The sequence below is a fragment of the Anabas testudineus genome, chromosome 1 (assembly GCF_900324465.2).
Source record: "Anabas testudineus chromosome 1, fAnaTes1.2, whole genome shotgun sequence".
Classification (NCBI taxonomy): domain Eukaryota; kingdom Metazoa; phylum Chordata; class Actinopteri; order Anabantiformes; family Anabantidae; genus Anabas; species Anabas testudineus.
The window spans coordinates 26419748-26438382 of NC_046610.1; the positions used below are offsets into that span (position 1 = coordinate 26419748).

Here is an 18635-nt window from a genome sequence, read left to right on the forward strand (position 1 = left end):
AATTTGACTGTAGTCTCTAATTGGTTATGCAATCCATGTCTTATTGATAGTTTGCTTCTTAGACACAGAGACTTTACAGTAGCATTATGGTGTTTTTATTATTTATTATTATTTGCTAATACTACACATACCTGCAATAATCCAGAATGTGCTTTACTTTTTTCTCACCTAAACTATTAGATAAGAATGACAAGACAGAAAATCTACACTAAAGACAATAATGGGAACTTAGATGGATTAAGTTTTGACAAGGACATGCGCATACACCATGTCTATCTTTTAAATTGCTGACATTGAGCTGTGATAGGGTTGGCATTGTATGAAGCAGTTTTTTACAGATAAGTGGATTAGTCTCTTGATAGAAGTCGGGATTCACTCAGAGTGGTAAGTGTGCGTTAAAAGGACAGTTTAGGTTTGTAAGAAGCTTATCTGCTTCATTATGTACTAAGATTGCATACAACACGACCTAGACACACACAAGTTAAGAATGGGAGTTGGGCTTTTGACATTTTGTGCAGCAATTCAACAGTGAAGACACACTACTGAGACCATTGATGTGATTTTAGAAGATCCCAGAGACACATTATCATAGTGTCATTACCAATGTTACAGTCAGTTTTCACATTAGATCTACTTCACACTTATCTGTCTTAAAACAGACTTCTCTCTGATATGGACAGGCTTTCATCCATTTCTAAATGTCCACATAAGGTTCTGAAGCTGACATTTTTCTAACATGTTCAAAGTTGGTGCTGCTTAAATTTACCCAATTTCAGACATGGCACAGGGAGCATCTCTGGCTTTAGTATAGGCCTTTTGACATTCAGACTTATCTTTTACATTATTGGTATCATGTAATTGAGACATGACAATATTTGAAAGCCTGGACATTAGGTTAAAGCCTTTGTTATTTACTATTATCTCTCATGTTGTATGTAGCGGATTTTGGTAGAAACACACATCAGCCACAGCATTAATACTACTTGGTTGTTTTAATGCTGTGGTAGTGAAGTGTCAGCATAAGCATGCTGACCGGGCCATGCAGCCCCATACAACAAGATGTGAAATATTGTGACACAACTGTCAATAATGGTCAGTACTGCATTATATGTTAATATGTATATATGCTAATTAATTAAGCTGCATGAATAATGTTACATAATAGCAAGAGACCGCTGGTTGGTCACAAGGTTTTTTTATATATAGGATCTCATATGAAAATGATCTTTATTGCAAGTTATTAAGCACAAATATTTGTGCAAAACATGATATACATGATGTGCATAACATATTCCTTTGTGTGTATTCAAGTCAGACTGTGCTGTAAGTCATCTGGAAATGTTACAAAGTCAGACCTTGCATAATTCCATTTCCTTTTGGGTCATGAAGCCAAGATGTTATATTGACACTGATGTCAATGTCGATGTAAAGGGCTGCATGGCTGAAAAGGTTTTCAGGCTAGACTAACTAGGTCTTGTAACAGTTTAGTCTTAAGCTTGAGCTGAACAAACATATTAGCATGTAAATGTATGTGCATACATACGGCTAACTAACCTGCGTATGTGAGGGTGGTAGGCCTTTGCGTCCATACACTCCCACAAGAGCATCTTTCTGGACAGAGATGTTGAATTTCAAGAACTGAGGTTGGTCAATATATAACTGGGACCTCCAAAACACACCTTGGATAAAGAAAAACAATAAATCAGCAAGACCCAAATAAAAATCTGTCATTTCATATTTTAATCAATTTAGTGTTCACAGTTTCACCTAAATGTAACAACAACAACAACAACATCAACATTTTGGAACATACTGAACACAATATATTAAAACTGTACTTGAGTTCAAATCATGTCATAAACAATGTTTCTCCTCTTGCAAAACAGCCACAGTATGCCTTGCCTCTGACACTACCTCTCAAGGTGTGTGGTCTGTGAGGACCCCCACAGCAATATGCAGCACAACAAGGCGGCTTATTGGGGCTGTAAAGCAGCCTTGAAGAGGCAGTGTAAAAGACTTTTAAATGTATGCTATCAACAGCATCACATTCTAATATGTGTGAGTTTGTTTGTATGGCTATCATTGTGAGGACCAATAACATTTTTTTACCTTTATTATTATTTATTTATTTTAGCCAGTCCTCACAATGAGAAGGGTGTTTAAAGAGCAATTTTTGGGGTTAAGACTAAGTTTTAGGTTTTAAGGTTAGGGTTAGAACTATGTTTTGGGTTGGGGTTAGGCGGTACATGTGATACATGAAAAATTGATATAGAGTAGGTTAATGGCCAACGTGACAGTAGGGGGCTATGTAATTCATCATTTCAATGAGTGTCCTCACAATGACGACCACACAAAAAAGTGTGTGTGTGTGTGTGTGTGTGTATAACTGACCTGGTGGAACATCTTGTATGGCTCTTCTCCCCACATCCACCTCTCCTATGTCTATGGTGTTGTTCTCTAACAGAAACATTTTAACTGCACAGAGAAAAACAGATTAAAAAAGGAGTTTGTAGGAAATTTCTATAATTTTCTTTTCTTACAAAATATGTGAAACACTGTGGTGAATGGACAGTGGTTTTAGCTCATAAATTCAAATCACAGCCTCATAAATTATGCATTTTCTGTGAAAATGCAACTGCAGCTACATTATGGGAGCCACTGGACAAGTAAATAGAAAACCTCAGTAACAAAGTGATCTGTAAACTGGATTTTGGTCCTAAATGTAAAGAGTGAAAATAATTATGTAGTACTGAATTTCTGAGGTCATGATTTTTTGGGCAGGGCAAAAGAGAAGCTTCATAATGTACTGAAGCTATGGAGCTGAACACAACCCTGAAAACCCCATTCAATCTCCTTCCTTTGTGGTGTCCTGTCTTAGATACTCTGCTTGTTTACTGTTTTACGTACTGTCTATAGCTCTAGTGTATAGCCAAAACAAATGTCCCTACCTTAAGCTAACACCTGACTCCAACTCATATATACACACTTGAGTTAGATGAAGATCAGATCACATGTTATGAAAAATTAATGCAGAAAACAAAACAAAAAAAAAGTTCACATTCTTTTTCTTGCCCCTGTATTTCTGGTGGAGAAACCTCAAAAAAGTACAAGTAAAGTTTGTTGCCCACTTCTCTCGTGTTCTTTTTGTTTTACTGGTAAGAAAAAAATAGAGCAGGCACTCACCATTGTCTGTGGACACCATAAAGGTGTTAGGAGTCGTGTCTCTCCCTCCTCCATTGTCAAACGCTCCATATCCCTCGCTCTCCTGAAGCTGCCAGTTCAGGCCGAACAGGTGCATAGCTGGAGGGGGAGGAGGTTAAGGAGTGGCGGAAAGAAAAAGAGAAGAAAAAGTAAGGAGCAGGGACATTAATACAGTGTGCAGAGTGAAAAAGACAGAAAGGAAGAGAAGTAAAATTATGAACAACAAAAGAATCAAATGGATATATTGGAAATCAAAGGGACATTATGAAGGGATAAAGATGAAAGTTTAGGTGATAAAGAGGGAAAGAGGTAAAACAATAACAGAAATGACAAATACAAAGAGATGTAAACACAGTGTGTTTGTGTGTGTGTGTGTGTGTGCGCGCGCGTGTGTGTGCGTGTGTGTGTGTGTGTGTGTGTGTGTGTGTGAGTACATGGTTGATGGATAATGATGATGAGCAGTATGTTTTGGAAACATTAATACCATCTATGCTCTCAGGCTAGATATGTAAATGAAGTGAGCAGCATCACACACACACACACACACACACACACACACACACACAGCTTTCACATGTAGACGTACAGCCTTGACCAAATATCCAGCCACACACAAATATCATAACAATATTCGCTGTTTCTCCCTCAAACATGTACCAGTACCCAGGGACAGACTGAGTGGAGTGTGATAGCATCAAAGACAGCCTCTGGCAGCTTATCTGACATAGCACAATCATCACTTACCTCCACCACCTACGTGTTATCAGTACAGTATGTATGTATGTATGTGTGCCCTTGGGCTTTTAAGTCATCTGCTAACTTGCTATCTTCTTCCTTCTTTTTGCACCTCAACTGAGACATATCCAGATTTTTGGCCAGAAAATCTAAAACCATTTGTATTTGCACACTACTATCCTTAGGCCTTTATTCACTTATAGTATACAACAATCCACTTCAAAATTATCACAAGGACAGGGACAGTGGACAGGGGTTGCAGCAATGCTGTTTGTTCCAGCACCTGTCAATCATGCTCAGCATTCAGTTTTTTTACCCATTATCACCAGGTTCTACAGTTAAATATATTTCTAATAAAACTTGAGGCGGCAATGTTCACGAGACACCCAATAAATGTTAGAAACTACAGAAAAAGAGTAGAGTAAAGAGCATAACAGTAAAGTCAGTATGTTCTAGTATTTTTACTGTGTAACACAGTGGTGGCAGCATCATTCTATGGGGATGCTTCTCGGCAGCCAGCCCTGTAAAGCTTGTTAAAGTAGAGGGTAAGATGAATGCGGCAAAATATAGGACAATCCTGGAGGACAATCTTATTCAGTCAGTAGGACAACTGTGGCTTGGGAGAGGATTTGTTTTCCAGCAAGACAGTGAACCGAAACATACAGAGAAAGCTACACAGAAATGGTTTACTGACAAAAACAAGGTACCTCAATCCAATAGAGGATTGGGGATGGACTTGAAAAGGGCTGTTCACACCCGATCTCCGCCTTCACCTGACAGAGCTTAAGCAGTTTTTCAAGAAGAATGGCATAAAATTTCAGTGTCCAGATGTACAAGACCTATCCACACAGACTCCACGCTGTAATTGCACAGCAATCCAAAGGTGCATCTACTAAATACTGACCTGAAGGGGGTGAATATTAATGCAAACACTGATTTCACCTTGAATTTTTTATTTAATTGACATTGCTTTTTAGAAACCTGTTTTCCCTTCGACATTATTATTCTGAATTTCTTTTCTGAAAAAACAAAATCAAAATCTTCAACTTTTATTGACCATGATCGATTTAAAATCACAATGAAAAGGATGAAAGATCCAAGTGGGTGAATACGTTTTTATAGGCACTGTATATTATTATGATTCCTGTCTCAGCCCAGATGATATTGTGGATCTTTCCTCCTTTTCGCTGCAATGCTCAAGCCAGCCAGCAGATGCCCTCGCACCCTCCATTTCGAGCCAGCCGACTTTCACTCAACTTGTTTCTCATTTCCCATTCAGCTTTCAGTATAAACTGAAGAGGAGAAGGTGGTTTTAATGTTGTGGTGGACCCGTGTCAGCAGGGGAAAATTGTAATGCTGTCAGATCACACATGTATGCTGCTAACACGGCTGTGTAACTGTCAGTCAGAGTGCATGTGATTGACCCCTTTCTACAACAACATTTAAATCACCATCACTTAGTGTCGCTCTGTCTGGTTTGAATCTGCTTTTTGATTTCCTGCCTGCCAAATACACAACCAGGTCATGCACCTACTTGCTTATTAACTTACTTGCTGCTGCTATGTTTTTTTAATTTAATTTTAAGGCCACTGTATAGGCTCATGCAACACTAAAATCAAACAAAAAAATCAATTCGATTAATTTACATCTGGGATAAATCTGATTTTGGATATATCAGGAGGTCCATGTGCCATTGAAGCAGACTATAAAAGATGCTATAAAGATCAAAAGGAGTAAACTGTTAGAAAGCATAAGGAGTCTATACTTCCACACACACATACACATCTCTGCCTCATTAAATTAGAGCCATGCTGTGCTAGTCCGTTACCCACAACCCCTCCTGGTGAGGACAGGAGCAAAGGGTCATGGGAGAGTGCTGGCTAATCGACAGGAGCCTGCATGTGTGTGTCAGTGTGTATGCCTGTGTGATAAAGTAAGGAGCTTAATAGGCATGGCAACAGTCATACAACACTGGTTCTGTTTAACAGAATCTTTTCAGGAAATTAGTAAATTCACAGAGAAATTTTACTGTGGATTTGAAAATTAAACAGAAGTCTAGTTAGGTTTAAAACACATACTCAACTCATATAGGCTATTGTTAGATAAAAGTAATGTCAACTATACATCTAACTTTTATAGCACAAATAGAATAGTAGTATTTTCAATATTTCTTGCTCTGCTTTAAATGTACTCTGGTGTGTTCTCCTTGAAGATCTTTAGGGATGTAAGATACTTTGCAAGATGGCTGAAGATTTAGGATGATATATTTGATATTCTTGTTTCTGAGTGTAGATGTAGTGCAGTAAACAATTGTGGTTTAGTCTTAGAGGGTTTTTGAATTTGTAGGTAAGTTGCACAACTTTCTGATTCCACTTTATTTTCGGCACACACTAGCCAATCTTCTTTTTAGTTACTCGTCCTGATTTTGGAAACATATCTTGTTAGTTCTTTTCATATTCGTCTGGACTTTCATATCTCCTTTTTATTCTAATACATGCAAAGCTTTAAAAAAAAAATTTTTATAAAATCTTTTTAAAATTTAAATAAAGTGGGCCTTTCCACAGTAAAAATACATCATCAACGTACTTATTTTCAGCTATGTGTTCATAATAAACTAAGTGTATATTTGATTTTAAAATACAGTAAAGTAGTTTTCTTGTTTAGATATTCTTTCTTGTTTAGAAAAAATATTTTTTTAAATATAAATTGGGCTATACTACATTGTGGGAAACTGTAAGATTTTATAGGATGTATCCTGTAATTCATCAGCTCCCAAGAAGAGCCTGCTGCATTCTTTCTTTCCAATGAAGACAGTGGTTAAGTTCCTAAATCAATATTTCATTGGTTATGAAAAATGTAATAGAAAAACTGGTACGTTTTTTTCATGGCACACCTTGTCAACAATTCACACTGTGTCCAGTGCGTGTCTAGCAACAGTTTGCAATGAAATATTACCAGCATATTATCCCACAAATCACCTAGAGCTCATCCTGGAATAAAAATGAAAAGGGATGGAGAGAGACAAAATAAGCCTGGAGAAAGGAAACCCTGGCAGGCTGGTTATCTGGCTCACACCACGCAGGCGGCAGCATGACTGTAAGACCAGCTGATACAGACAGACAAAAGAAGGAAGAGAGCTGAACAGAGTGGAAGATGTACGGGGTTGACAATGGACAAAACATGGAAAAAACTAATAAAGTCTCACTTATCATTCAGTGTCTTGGCCAAACTAAGCCCTCAGACCACTGTTCACAGCAATGGTCTTAAAATGTTTGTGTGTGTGTGTGTGTGTGTGTGTGTGTGATGCAGAGAGTGGGGGAGCGAGAGAAACAAAGAGGTCTCACCTATGCAGTAACAGAGCAGGACAGAGAGCAGCACAGATAATCCTACTGCACTGAGAGCTGTACACCTGTAACAGTAAGAAACAATAGTTGAGATGTTACTGTCTTCTCTTCCTGTATTTGTAGATTTGGTTTGTGTCCAATCACCTTCACAGCACAAAGAAACTACATGTAGCAGCTTCATTGTTTCTTTATCAATGAATGATCAACTTAAACAACAGACTCTAGTGGCAAATGACAATTGAACACTTTAATGAGTAGTGTCCTTTTGTAAGTATAGTGTCTAGTAAAATGTACATGCTGTTATTTCAGCCACTTACACCTCTCCAGCAACCTACCAAAGGATCTTACAACAGGTTACAAATCTTTTGAAAATATATATGCTAGAAAATAAAAACAAAACATTTACAAAATGTTGACTTCAGCAGAACCCTCCCACTATCTCCCTTTTCATCAGTTTAATTATCTCTACACGTTAAATGGAAAAAATGACTTTTGTGTTTCCACTCCAAAAGGAGAATGGGACAAATCCTGGGAGAAATAGGATTTTTCCTATCCCACAAATTCATAACATCTTTCATTTTATGTATTTGAGTTGTATCAATATATCACAAGCTGCACTGGGCCTGACCCTTGTTTGTTTTGACCCCAATTTGATTTATTATTGTTTATTTGTTTTCTGTTCTGACTTAAAAAACTAATTGTTACAAAAAGTGCATTTCGATGAGTAGGATAGCTTACATCAGCTCACTGGCAACTGGCTACTGCTTTTATGGCTCCAGTTACTTCAAACATTTGGACAACGGTTACATGTAAATTAACATTTACTGTGTTTGATGTCAAACGTCCATGTGACCCGTTCAACCTTTATATGCATTCTAGGTTTGTTGGAGGAAGTGAGGGCTGGGTGTCCATGCCATCACTGGATGCACTACTGGTGAATTACACCTCTTGCGCTGATAGAAGACATTTTGGCTAACAGCCTAACAAACTCCTGCATTACTTGAGACAGCATATAAAACAAGGCTGTAGGTGGTGTGGGTGAAGTCTAACTAAGTAGAGAGAGAGTAGTAGATCTTGGTGCTTTCATAGTCATTCCATATTACCTCCACGAGCAGTACTTGGAGGTTTTCTTGAACTTGAAGGCAGAGCGGGACAGAGTATTCCTTGGCAACGGTCTGGTGGGCGGGGAGTACACTGAACCTGTTGCCATAGTGTAGCCAGGAGTTGCCGTGGAGAAGAGGGGAGTGGTGCCTGTGCCTGTTTTAAAGAGGAAGTGTCTGGAGAGTGAGAGAAGAGCACAGATGAATTAGTATGGGAATCTGGCTTTGTTTGCATACACAAAACACATAAACTTCACTTGACTTTGTATTTGTGTTTGTAGTCATGTTGAATACCAGATGCCAACAGCAGCTTTATAGAATACAGCATTATATTAGCCATTGATAGGTGAAACAAACATAAAGCCCAAAGTGTAATGAATCCTAGTCTTCTCTTCCAACAGGTTTTCTTCTTGGATCTCAGGCACGCTCATGAGTTCCTAAAAATGTGGTTGTTAATACTGGCTGGTATTGATTGACCACAGCTCTCGTAGGCTCATACAACACACAAAAATGAATCATTACGTGTTTTCAGACTACTGTGCTGCAGGAGGCTGCACAGTAATTGAGGTGGCCTTGGCAGGTGCAAAACACAACCAAATGTCAAGTTACAAAAACGCTAGGCACCAAACTTTCTGCTTTTGTGATTAGACAGAATCCAAGTTAATCAAAATCTGTGAGCAGCTAGTGAGGTTATATTATATGGAGGTAAATGCTGCTTGTAGTGTTCATTTTGACAGGAATTTTCAATTTAGTTTGAGTCATAGTCAACTCCTGCAAACTGTGGTTTGTTTCAGTTACATTTTAGTAATTCATTTTCTGAGGTTTAGTCAAGATTTAGTCAGTAGAACCTAATATTCATATTGAACTTGCAGGCACAGGTAAGATTTAATGGATAATTCACTCGATCCAAGAGAAGATGTGTATGTGCGTGCATTATGTGCATATGATCTGACAATACAGCTTCCTGTTTACCCAGGATGCATTGAATGAGGCTAAACATGACTTTTATGGGGTCCCTAGCTTCCTGGGAATTATTGGAGCATTTCTTCCTTTAATACAGAGATTAAGTTGCTATAGTTCATCAAAGTGATTATTAACCTCTCCTACTAACATCTTAAATATATCTGCTCTGAAATTCTTCTTGCGTTTATGCTGGTCACTCTCCAAGGTCTCCATTACAGACACCTGGGAAACACTCAAAAAATCTATTTAAATCTGACAGACTCCACCTTGTTTGAAGTCACCCACAAAAGGCCAACAAATGAAATGTGCATTTTTCAGGACTGCGTCTGCAATTCAGTGCTACCTATCTAGGATCTTTGTAAATCTAGGTTTGTTTATTTTTTTGCAGTGATAATTGAAATTTGTCTAAGAGGCAGGCAACTCGTGTACAGTGAAGGTATTAGGAATCTAGTAAAGGAGAAAATATTGTCACTGTTATAAATGCGTTTAATTGCCATAAAAAAATAAAACTAAATTTGTGTTGAATCCTGCTTGTCACTTTAACAGGATTTGCGTAGATGATATAGTATTGACTTGAGAAATGAATAATAATAATAATGAATAATGTTGTGATGTCTCTAACTAACGTTCAGTCCAGTTTCAGTGATATGAACATGAGCGCGTGCAAAAATGGATCACTCATAAAAATGTAAATGTACATCAACTGAGGTCAATGTGACCCATAAAAAACACCTGATCCTGAAAGGACTAGTGCAAACATAAGTGCAAGTGATGCCAGCGATAACAACGTTACTTAACTAATGTTACAAATATGAAGCATTCGTCCAAAAATAGGTTTCAGGCTAACAGGCTAACATCTGTGAAATGAGCCACTTGATTGTAAAATGTAGCCTATGGGGCTTTGATCAGCTGATCTTAGTCAACATACAGAACTTTAAGTCGTCACTCAGACAGTGACACAACAAAGACTGTATTTTTTTGCATGGATGTTGTTAAGGAAAGAATAGGTCTAGATAACTGGGCATTGTCTTTAGAAAATCATACTAGCAATTGCTCAATATTATGTTACAACACAATGTTAATATTTTTTAATAACTAATTATTTTAATATTTGCTTTTATATATTGCTTATTTCAAAAGGGTGGGGGAACTCACTGGCACTCACATGTATGTATGCATTAACTTGGGAGATCACAATGTCTAATTAATGTCAGACCCCGTCTAATGAGCCACTGTAATTACTATTAGACTGCTTTCTATAACAAGGCTGTGTGATTCACAATTAGAAGCTATTAAAGCAAGGGGCCTACAATTAATACACGCCTTGTGGCAAAAAGAAAGATATACCAAGAAGACTGGCAGAAGAAAGCAGGAGTTAAAGGTGAAAAGAAAAAGCAACTAGGGTAGAGACAAATCTACAGTGAAGCAGTTATAGCAACAGTGATGTTAACCTCAAACAATGTCACATTTTTGATGATCTGTGGTTCCATTAAGAGATCATTTTATAAAATGTCCTTTATACATTTATACGTTGCAATGGTGACTGTATTACATTATTGTCACGGATTTGAAACATCTAAACAGTATTTGAGAGAGCATTGTCATTGAACACTGTCAACTATGTGTGCTAAGTTGTTCTTTTAACAATAAACTAATGATAAAGGTTAAAGGAAATCCATTAGTGAACATTTTGACTGTAAGTGGTGTGCTGTGCATGAGCAACGTAATTGAATTTTCTTTCGTTCAGCTCCTTAGGGCCTACAAAAGTGCTGCTCCCTAGTTAAAGAGAATCTGTACCAAACAGTACAGCGACTACTTTTCACCCATTAAATAGACAGACTGACTCATTATAAGTTGAAAGACACCTGTGATGCTAATTACAGGACACACTTTACTTTAACATGTCCCTATGGTCAAATTATTTAACATCTTTTCTAGGGGTACCATCATTTTTGTCCAGGCCAGTTTCATTAGCTTTATTTTTATGTTTCTATTGAACCACAACTTAAAAGCTATTTCTTTTGGTAGTCTGCTAATAAAAGCAACCTTAAAATGCTACATAGTACAACCTCCAATTACATGACATTAACATAATTTATACTGGGCTTTGTTTTTGACAGTGTGTGTGTGTGTGTGTGTGTGTGTGTGTGCGCCCGTGGGTGTGTTTGACACCAGTATTCACCGGTTGTGTTGCCCGTCTCTTGACGCAACAGGTAAACACGTGACTCTGTGTTTATGCTATTGTTTGAATGTCTGATATTTCAACTTTTGAGAGTAGTCATTTTTAGCTATTCATAAAAGGAACAGTGCTTGTCTTAATGGAAAGAATGCTATCTCCTATCTCTAAAAGAGGACATCTTCTGTTACCGCTCAAACCATTTTCTCCTGATTATCACCCAGCTACAACTGTAGCTATGTTTAAATACAGCTTTCAGCACATGTTGAAATGAACTGGAAGTTAGAGAGTCATGGCAACTGGACTTCCTTTTGTTAGGTCCTTTGGTAGGTCCAGTTGCCATGACTCAACTACCAGATAACTTCACCTGGACGACTGAGAATCTTCACTGCCATGTTGAAATTAAATAAAATCTTTGTGACAATATAAAAATACATATTTGAATTGTATTCTCAAGCAGTGTGAGATGTGGACCACAGTACGGAGTATTGTATCGGCACAAGCGTAATAAGTTAGTTAAGATAAGATAGTAATCAAGAGACTGTACTCCTTCCATAACTACATATATAATACACTAATACAGTATATATAGAAGAGTCAGGATTGTATATAAGTGTAAAAGTGGACAGATCAACTACAAAACACTGTTAAATTGAATCTTTTTATGGACTCTTTGATATAGTAATACGTTTCACATAAAAAAAAAAAAAAAACGCTGTTCGCAGTTTGTCTGCAGCACCTGTTCTAATCATGGGCACTTTGCAGCATGGCATCTATACTCACACTTATGAAGAAGTGCCATTAGTTACCATGGTGATCTAGTTTACTGCAGAGTGAGCTACTATTCTGAGGCCAAAAACCCATCTTTAGGTCACTATTTCACTAATCTCATCATCACCCAGGTTTAGGCTGCCCTTAGTTATCAAAAAAAGAGAGCTCTCTCTCTTTCTCTCTCTCTCATACAAACACATTGGATGTGTGTTGGATGTCTGCTACAGCCTAAAAAACAGACATATTTTGTCTTGCAGCTATTATGTATTGTGCTATTTAGAACACTGTACAAAGTGATTATAGCATATTTTATTTGTTAAAGTGTACAGCTGTACAGTTTAGAATAATATTTACTAATCTAGATAGAAACAAGTAGATTCAGTACATCCAGTTTTGAAGATTTTGGATTTCACTCTCTGCAGGACAGAGGGAGGGCTGACTGCAGCGTCTAACAGAGGATGGATGTGTTTGATCTGCCATGCAGGGAGTGCCTCCAGGTCACACAGCATTTATTTTTCAGCTCCACCCTGAGAGCTGATTTTTTCTTATCCTCAAGGCCTCACAACTTCCAACTTCCATGTTGGTAGAAAGGTGTGTGTGTGTGTGTGTGTGTGTGTGTGTGTGAGAGAGAGAGAGAGAGAGAGAGAGTGATTTACTATTTCACACACACACACACACACACACACACACACACACACACACACACACACACACATACACACACACACAGGTTTGTCTTTCCAGTGGTGTGTGTCTGTGTGTGCATCAATGTGATAAAAGCCAAACCACTGATTCTGGTGCAGAGCTCTACTGTTATGTGTGGAGATTTACACACCACACAATATATAGCCAACTCTTTCGTTCTTTCTTTTTTTTCTGTCTCACTTGCTTTTGTCTGTTTCCTAGAGAAGAAATGGGGTGCAGGATGCTAGGAGCTGACAGATTTACAAAGTGAAGAATTCTGTATCACCCTGGGTGAAAATCAGGAAAAGGAGGGGACAAAACAAACAAAGAAGAGCAAAAGGTGAGAGTGGGCAAGAAATAGTTTGAACAAGAGTTAAAAGGGTTTACAAGGTAAAAGCTTCATTAATAAACTGTGTATATGTGGACAAGGGAGGGACAATGGGCTATTATAAAGTTTTCAGCATCATGTTACAGAGAATGGTATGTGGGGCTTTTTTATTCAACAAAAACAGAAAGTGAGAGGTACAAATTGTTCAGTGAACAGGGATTCAAGGTTCAAATTATCTAATAAACCCTGTGTGCTGAAAACATACACACTGACCTCATATGTTCTCTGGTGATTTCAAAGGACAATTGTGCTGAGAAATCTGAAGGGCCTTGAAAACTAAAATGTAAAAGGAACGGTGAATTTAGTGAATAACTGGATTCATTTCTCTCTGCCTGAGAAAATCTGAAAGATCTCCTTCATCTGAACTACCAATCACTTATCAGTCTACTTTTTAAATAATAGTTATTGCTAGTCCTTTTCAATACTTCATACCTGATAAAATGTAAAGTTTCCAGTTGTGTTAGTCCCTATCAATTATCAAAAAGTGCTAGATGCACTGAAAACACATGCTCAGGTAGGGCTGCTTAAATACGGGGGGGGGCGGGGGGGGGGGGGGGGACGGACTTGGCTGGTCAAGTAGCTTTACTATTCGGAACTGTGTGTTAGTATTGTAACCGTAAAGATGCAGCTCACAGGTCTCAGCTACAGTTTTAGATAACTATGGCTGCAACAGAGTTGTTTTCAGTTATTGCACATTGTCCCTAAGCTTTTGTGGATTTCTAGATACAACACTAAAGCTTTAATTCTACCGGAAGCAATTATGCGATGTTGTGTCTGCAATATGGTTTTGTTTCGCATTTAAGTTTTTACAAATGGTGAGTTACATAATTAAATGTTTTCTTTTTGTGTGTGTTTGACATGAGTTTATTGTTGTGATTTCCTGCTTTGTTGTGTTGTGGCTTAGAGATAAGTTTAAGTTATTTTCCTTTATAACCTGCAGGGGGCGATAAAAGGATAAAGGCACTACCTGATTGGTGTGTTTAACACTTTTTGAGAAGCAAACCAGTAGAGGAACTACAGTGGGCCAATGCTCAGCAATACTGAGGCATTTAGGTTAGTTATATACTATAGTCAATGTATACCTTTATCTATTCAGGTTAATACATTCTGCTATGCTTTTGCATTCTATTCAGCTTCAGAGTGTTCATTTGCAGTTCCTGAAAAATGGGAGAACTTGAGTTGAACATTCCCAAAGCAACATAAAACTAATGTTTACTTTCTGCAGACTGTGATTGTTGTTTTGATGAAATGCGCAGTGACCCCTAGATTGTGAAAGTGATGTTGTTATTAGATGTAAATCTGTTTGTGGATATTTTAGTACCCACTATGATTGTGTGGTTCACTAATGTGTTTTGGCTCATTTCAAACAAGAGTGAAGCTGTATGGCACAGATGATGACTAAGGTAGATTTGATTCTAGATATGCAGACTTTACAGTGTGTAGATGCAATTTGTGGTTGACTTTAGTCTCTTTATGGGAATTGTTACCGATAATAAAAATCTAGAAAATCATGGGCCTTATCTGTTGCACACAGTTGTCAAAGCTGCAAATATACTAAACAAAACTAATAACAACCAACAACAAGTGATTTCTTCATTCACATGTGAATGACACTTGAATCACTGCAGCCGAACACCATCACATCCTTCCCTACACATTTGTCTGGATAATTTACAGCACAGAGGAAGGTGATTTTTTACAAATTTGCGACAGCATTAAGGTTGTTAAAAATCTATTTATTTCCTGCAGTGCCCTCTCTTTAAATCTGGTATGGCAGCGATGATGCCAGTTTGGTGGAACATCCTTTTGTATCATTCTCGCAAAATATATAATGGCTGCCTCACAGCCTTAAATACGTATTTGAATATGTATTTGTAAGTTCCTTTTCTTTTGCATTACTCACTGCACATGAAATGTGATGTGATCTTCACAAAGTCACAAATACCAAACACAATATAAAGTTCATAAAATCCAGTGTAGACCTACACAACGTCCAGGAGGTTTGACTCACTAGAGGCTGTGGTGGAGAAACACACAGAAAAAGACTATTCTACATAACACGGACCAACCCCTACACAACATCCTGAAGGACCAGAGAAGTAGCTGCAGTGCATGATTCACATCATTATTTCAGTCCTGCAACGCGTTGCAGGACTGAAAGATACGAGATCCTTCATGCTTATCTTATCATATCAAAGCAGAGACCGTCACATGATTAGAGACAGCGTGTTATATGTGTAACTCTTTTTGGAAGGGAAAAACAACAAACCTTTGGACTGGAATAGTCTGAACAATTACTGTGGCAAAAAAGTATGTGAATTGGAATTTCGTGGTTGTCTGTATTCATTTGTCATTAAATGTGATTTAATCTCTTAATCTAGTTCAGGAGTTTTAACAAATATAATGCGCCAAAAATAACAACACACAATAAAATATAATCTTTCATGTCTTTATTGAGAACAACAATAAAACCTCATAGTGCTAGAGGAAAAAGTATGTGAACCCCTTGAATTAAAAACTTCAAATAGCTAATTGGTGTCACCTATCAGAATACCTGGAGAACTGTTTGGAGGTGTGGACTAGAGCTACTTTGACTGATTAAATATGAAGAATACACTTATGTGAGCTTATGTGGTTGCCAAAAGGAGCTTTGTGTTATTATTTTAGGCACATTATATTTGTTAATACGTTTGACTTAGATGAAGATCAGATCACATAGACAATATGCTTAACTGTGGACTGATGCTAAAGGGGCATAATATGTGCTTTTTTTTCCAATTGGTCCCCATCCACACTTCAACTGTTACATGCCATTGGATGTAACCATTCAGCTACCACAGAGTTCCATTTTATTTGTTTCTTTGTTGTGTGTTTTGGTGCCAAAGCAAATTTTCCACCCAGGTGGTAAGTTCTATTCTATTTTATGAAAGGTGAGATAAAGTCTGTTTACCTTGTTTCCAGAGGCACATTGCTACCCAGCACCCAGCTGTCTTGCAGCGGGACGCTCTCTGGAGGTGTAGTCTGCAGCTCGGCTGGTGATTGGCCGGCCCCAGGTGCCGGGCTTCCAGTAGGAGGAGTTAGCTGCCGTGCTGAGTTCAGGGACTGGCCAGCCTGGTGTGAGGAACCCAGGGATTGATTGAGAGCTGTTATTGAGGGCTGCTGGCGGTGAGGGGGCGGTACAGGAGGCAGAGTGGATCCATGGTGATTGGATGGTTGCTCTGTCAACAGAAGAGAAGCATAATTGGACGGATGCATTTTACTGAATGTATTACAATTTAACATGTATTTATCTATTAGGATTTTTTTTTTATCATTTTTTTCAACATCTTGGTTTTTCATGCAAATAAAATTCACATTTTGTCTTCACTTGCCAACTCTATCTAAGCCTGCCTCTTACATTGCTAAATTTCCAGTTCAAAATCATCTGTAGCAAAATGTAGCTGCTAGCACATCAAAGGCCTCCTAAAATAACAGCCCCAAGGCTACAGATGGATACATTGAACATACTGATCAGAATGTGTCATTTATGGTTCAAAATCTGTTCAAATGTACGCAAAAACTGTACCTACTGAGAAACCATAAATCCTAATATCCTTGAATCTGTAGCAGTCATGTGTCTTTTATTTGTATGGGTCCGTCTAGGGTGGCGAGAACACTACATCCCTCTTAGGCACACTGAGTGCTAAACAATGACCAGCCTCCACAGAGCCGTGTTTATTTTTTCACAAAATATTTAGTGTCAGCTTTTTCCCTGCTGTTTTTTACTGTGCTCTGAAGGAACTGAATGGCAATTCAGCTTTTTCATTTGCATGAAGAGCATCACATCTCCATCTCCCAGTCTTGCTGTTATTCATTCTTCACAGCCCTCACCACACTAAACAAAGAAAGAGGGGACATGTGCTGGAGTGTCGAGGAAACTCACTCTCACACCTCACCCCACCTTCTTTCTCTCCATATGCTGTTTTGCTAGCTTAGTAATTGTTTCACTCATGCAGACCTGCAAGGAAAAATGCTTAATGCTGCACAAACACACACATATAAAGTGTAGTCAGAATTTCAACGGGAGCATTCATGCATCATTTCCAAATGTCTGAACACCTTTTACTCAGCTGCAGTTTCCTTCCTTTACCTGCCATGACCAAGGTGGGAGGCACAAACCACACTGACATATTCCCAGTGAGCAGTATTAACATAAACAGAATGCCTAATTAAAAGTAACACTGGTCAATATTCTGTGCTGTGTGATCCTATCCTAGAATCCTGGTTGTGTGTGGATATGAGGAGTCACCTGCAGCCTACATGGTAGCTACAGTGCCCCACTATGTGATATCCAACTGGGACACAAATCATTTTAAGCAGCTGCCTCAGGCAGCTTTCTAGAAAAACACAGGAGTCATCAGTTCAGCTTGAACATTAGGCAAATCTTTTGTAGCTGCCACCAAAAATTACACAACGTGGATAGTGCTATGACACTTGTATTATTGGGTAAACATGTCATGACTAAGTATTATACGCTCCCCACCAAAAGTATTGGAACACTGAGGGAAATTCATTTATTTTTGCTGTAGACTGAAATCCTTTTTGTTTGACAGATGAATAAGAGACAAACACTTTTGGAGGGGAGTGAATAAGCTGATCACTGTAATTTGCAGAAAGATTTGCATGGTGTCTAAATAGCCATATGTCTGATTTGTATCTAACTGCTTCCTCTAGTGTCAAGACAAACTGATCACGATTTCCACAGTTTAAAACAATTTCTCACACAGTTGCCAATTCAGATATTGATACCATGTGAAAATACTGTAAGTGGAACTTAAATAATAATCTGTCTGGCATGTGGAGGAGAAATTCATCTGTTGTAAATTCTGATCTGCAGATGTTGTGGATAAAGTCAATAAAAGATGCACAAACAATGACTGTATTAGTTTTAGTAGCTAAAAGTAGTATTAGTTTTTCTCTGTTTTTAGAAGATTTTTTCATGTTATGCATCTCTGTAAATCCATTTGAGAAAAGGACAAGCAATATGTAACATAGATATTATGGAATTAATAAAATACTAAATTAACTGTAACACCTGAAAATTGCCTACTACATACAGTAAAATGTTAAGTTTGTTCAAATGTTTGTTCAAATGTTTATGTCACAAAAATATATTGTTAGAAAAAAAAACTGATGTGGTCAAAATAAATACTCTGAATAAGAAAGGAACACCCACTGAAGCTCATGTCAGGATTTGGATTAAATCACATCAGTGTTGATAGAAAATTGGACAA

The 18635-nt window shown here is 37.9% G+C and overlaps 1 protein-coding gene across 4 annotated transcripts in view; it reads right to left on the reverse strand.

Annotated features, from left to right (window-relative positions):
- The window catches only part of tenm3 (teneurin transmembrane protein 3), a 114475-nt gene that overhangs the window by 57984 nt on the left and 37856 nt on the right, over positions 1 to 18635 (reverse strand). For all 4 annotated transcript variants that reach the window (XM_026360886.1, XM_026360885.1, XM_026360884.1 and 1 more), the window contains exons 3-8: positions 16313 to 16580; positions 8384 to 8557; positions 7281 to 7345; positions 3184 to 3300; positions 2392 to 2475; positions 1555 to 1679 (exon numbers count right to left, since the gene is read on the reverse strand). In XM_026360886.1, the coding sequence (XP_026216671.1) occupies positions 1555 to 1679; positions 2392 to 2475; positions 3184 to 3300; positions 7281 to 7345; positions 8384 to 8557; positions 16313 to 16580 (833 nt within the window). The remainder of the gene's footprint in view (positions 1 to 1554; positions 1680 to 2391; positions 2476 to 3183; positions 3301 to 7280; positions 7346 to 8383; positions 8558 to 16312; positions 16581 to 18635) is intronic.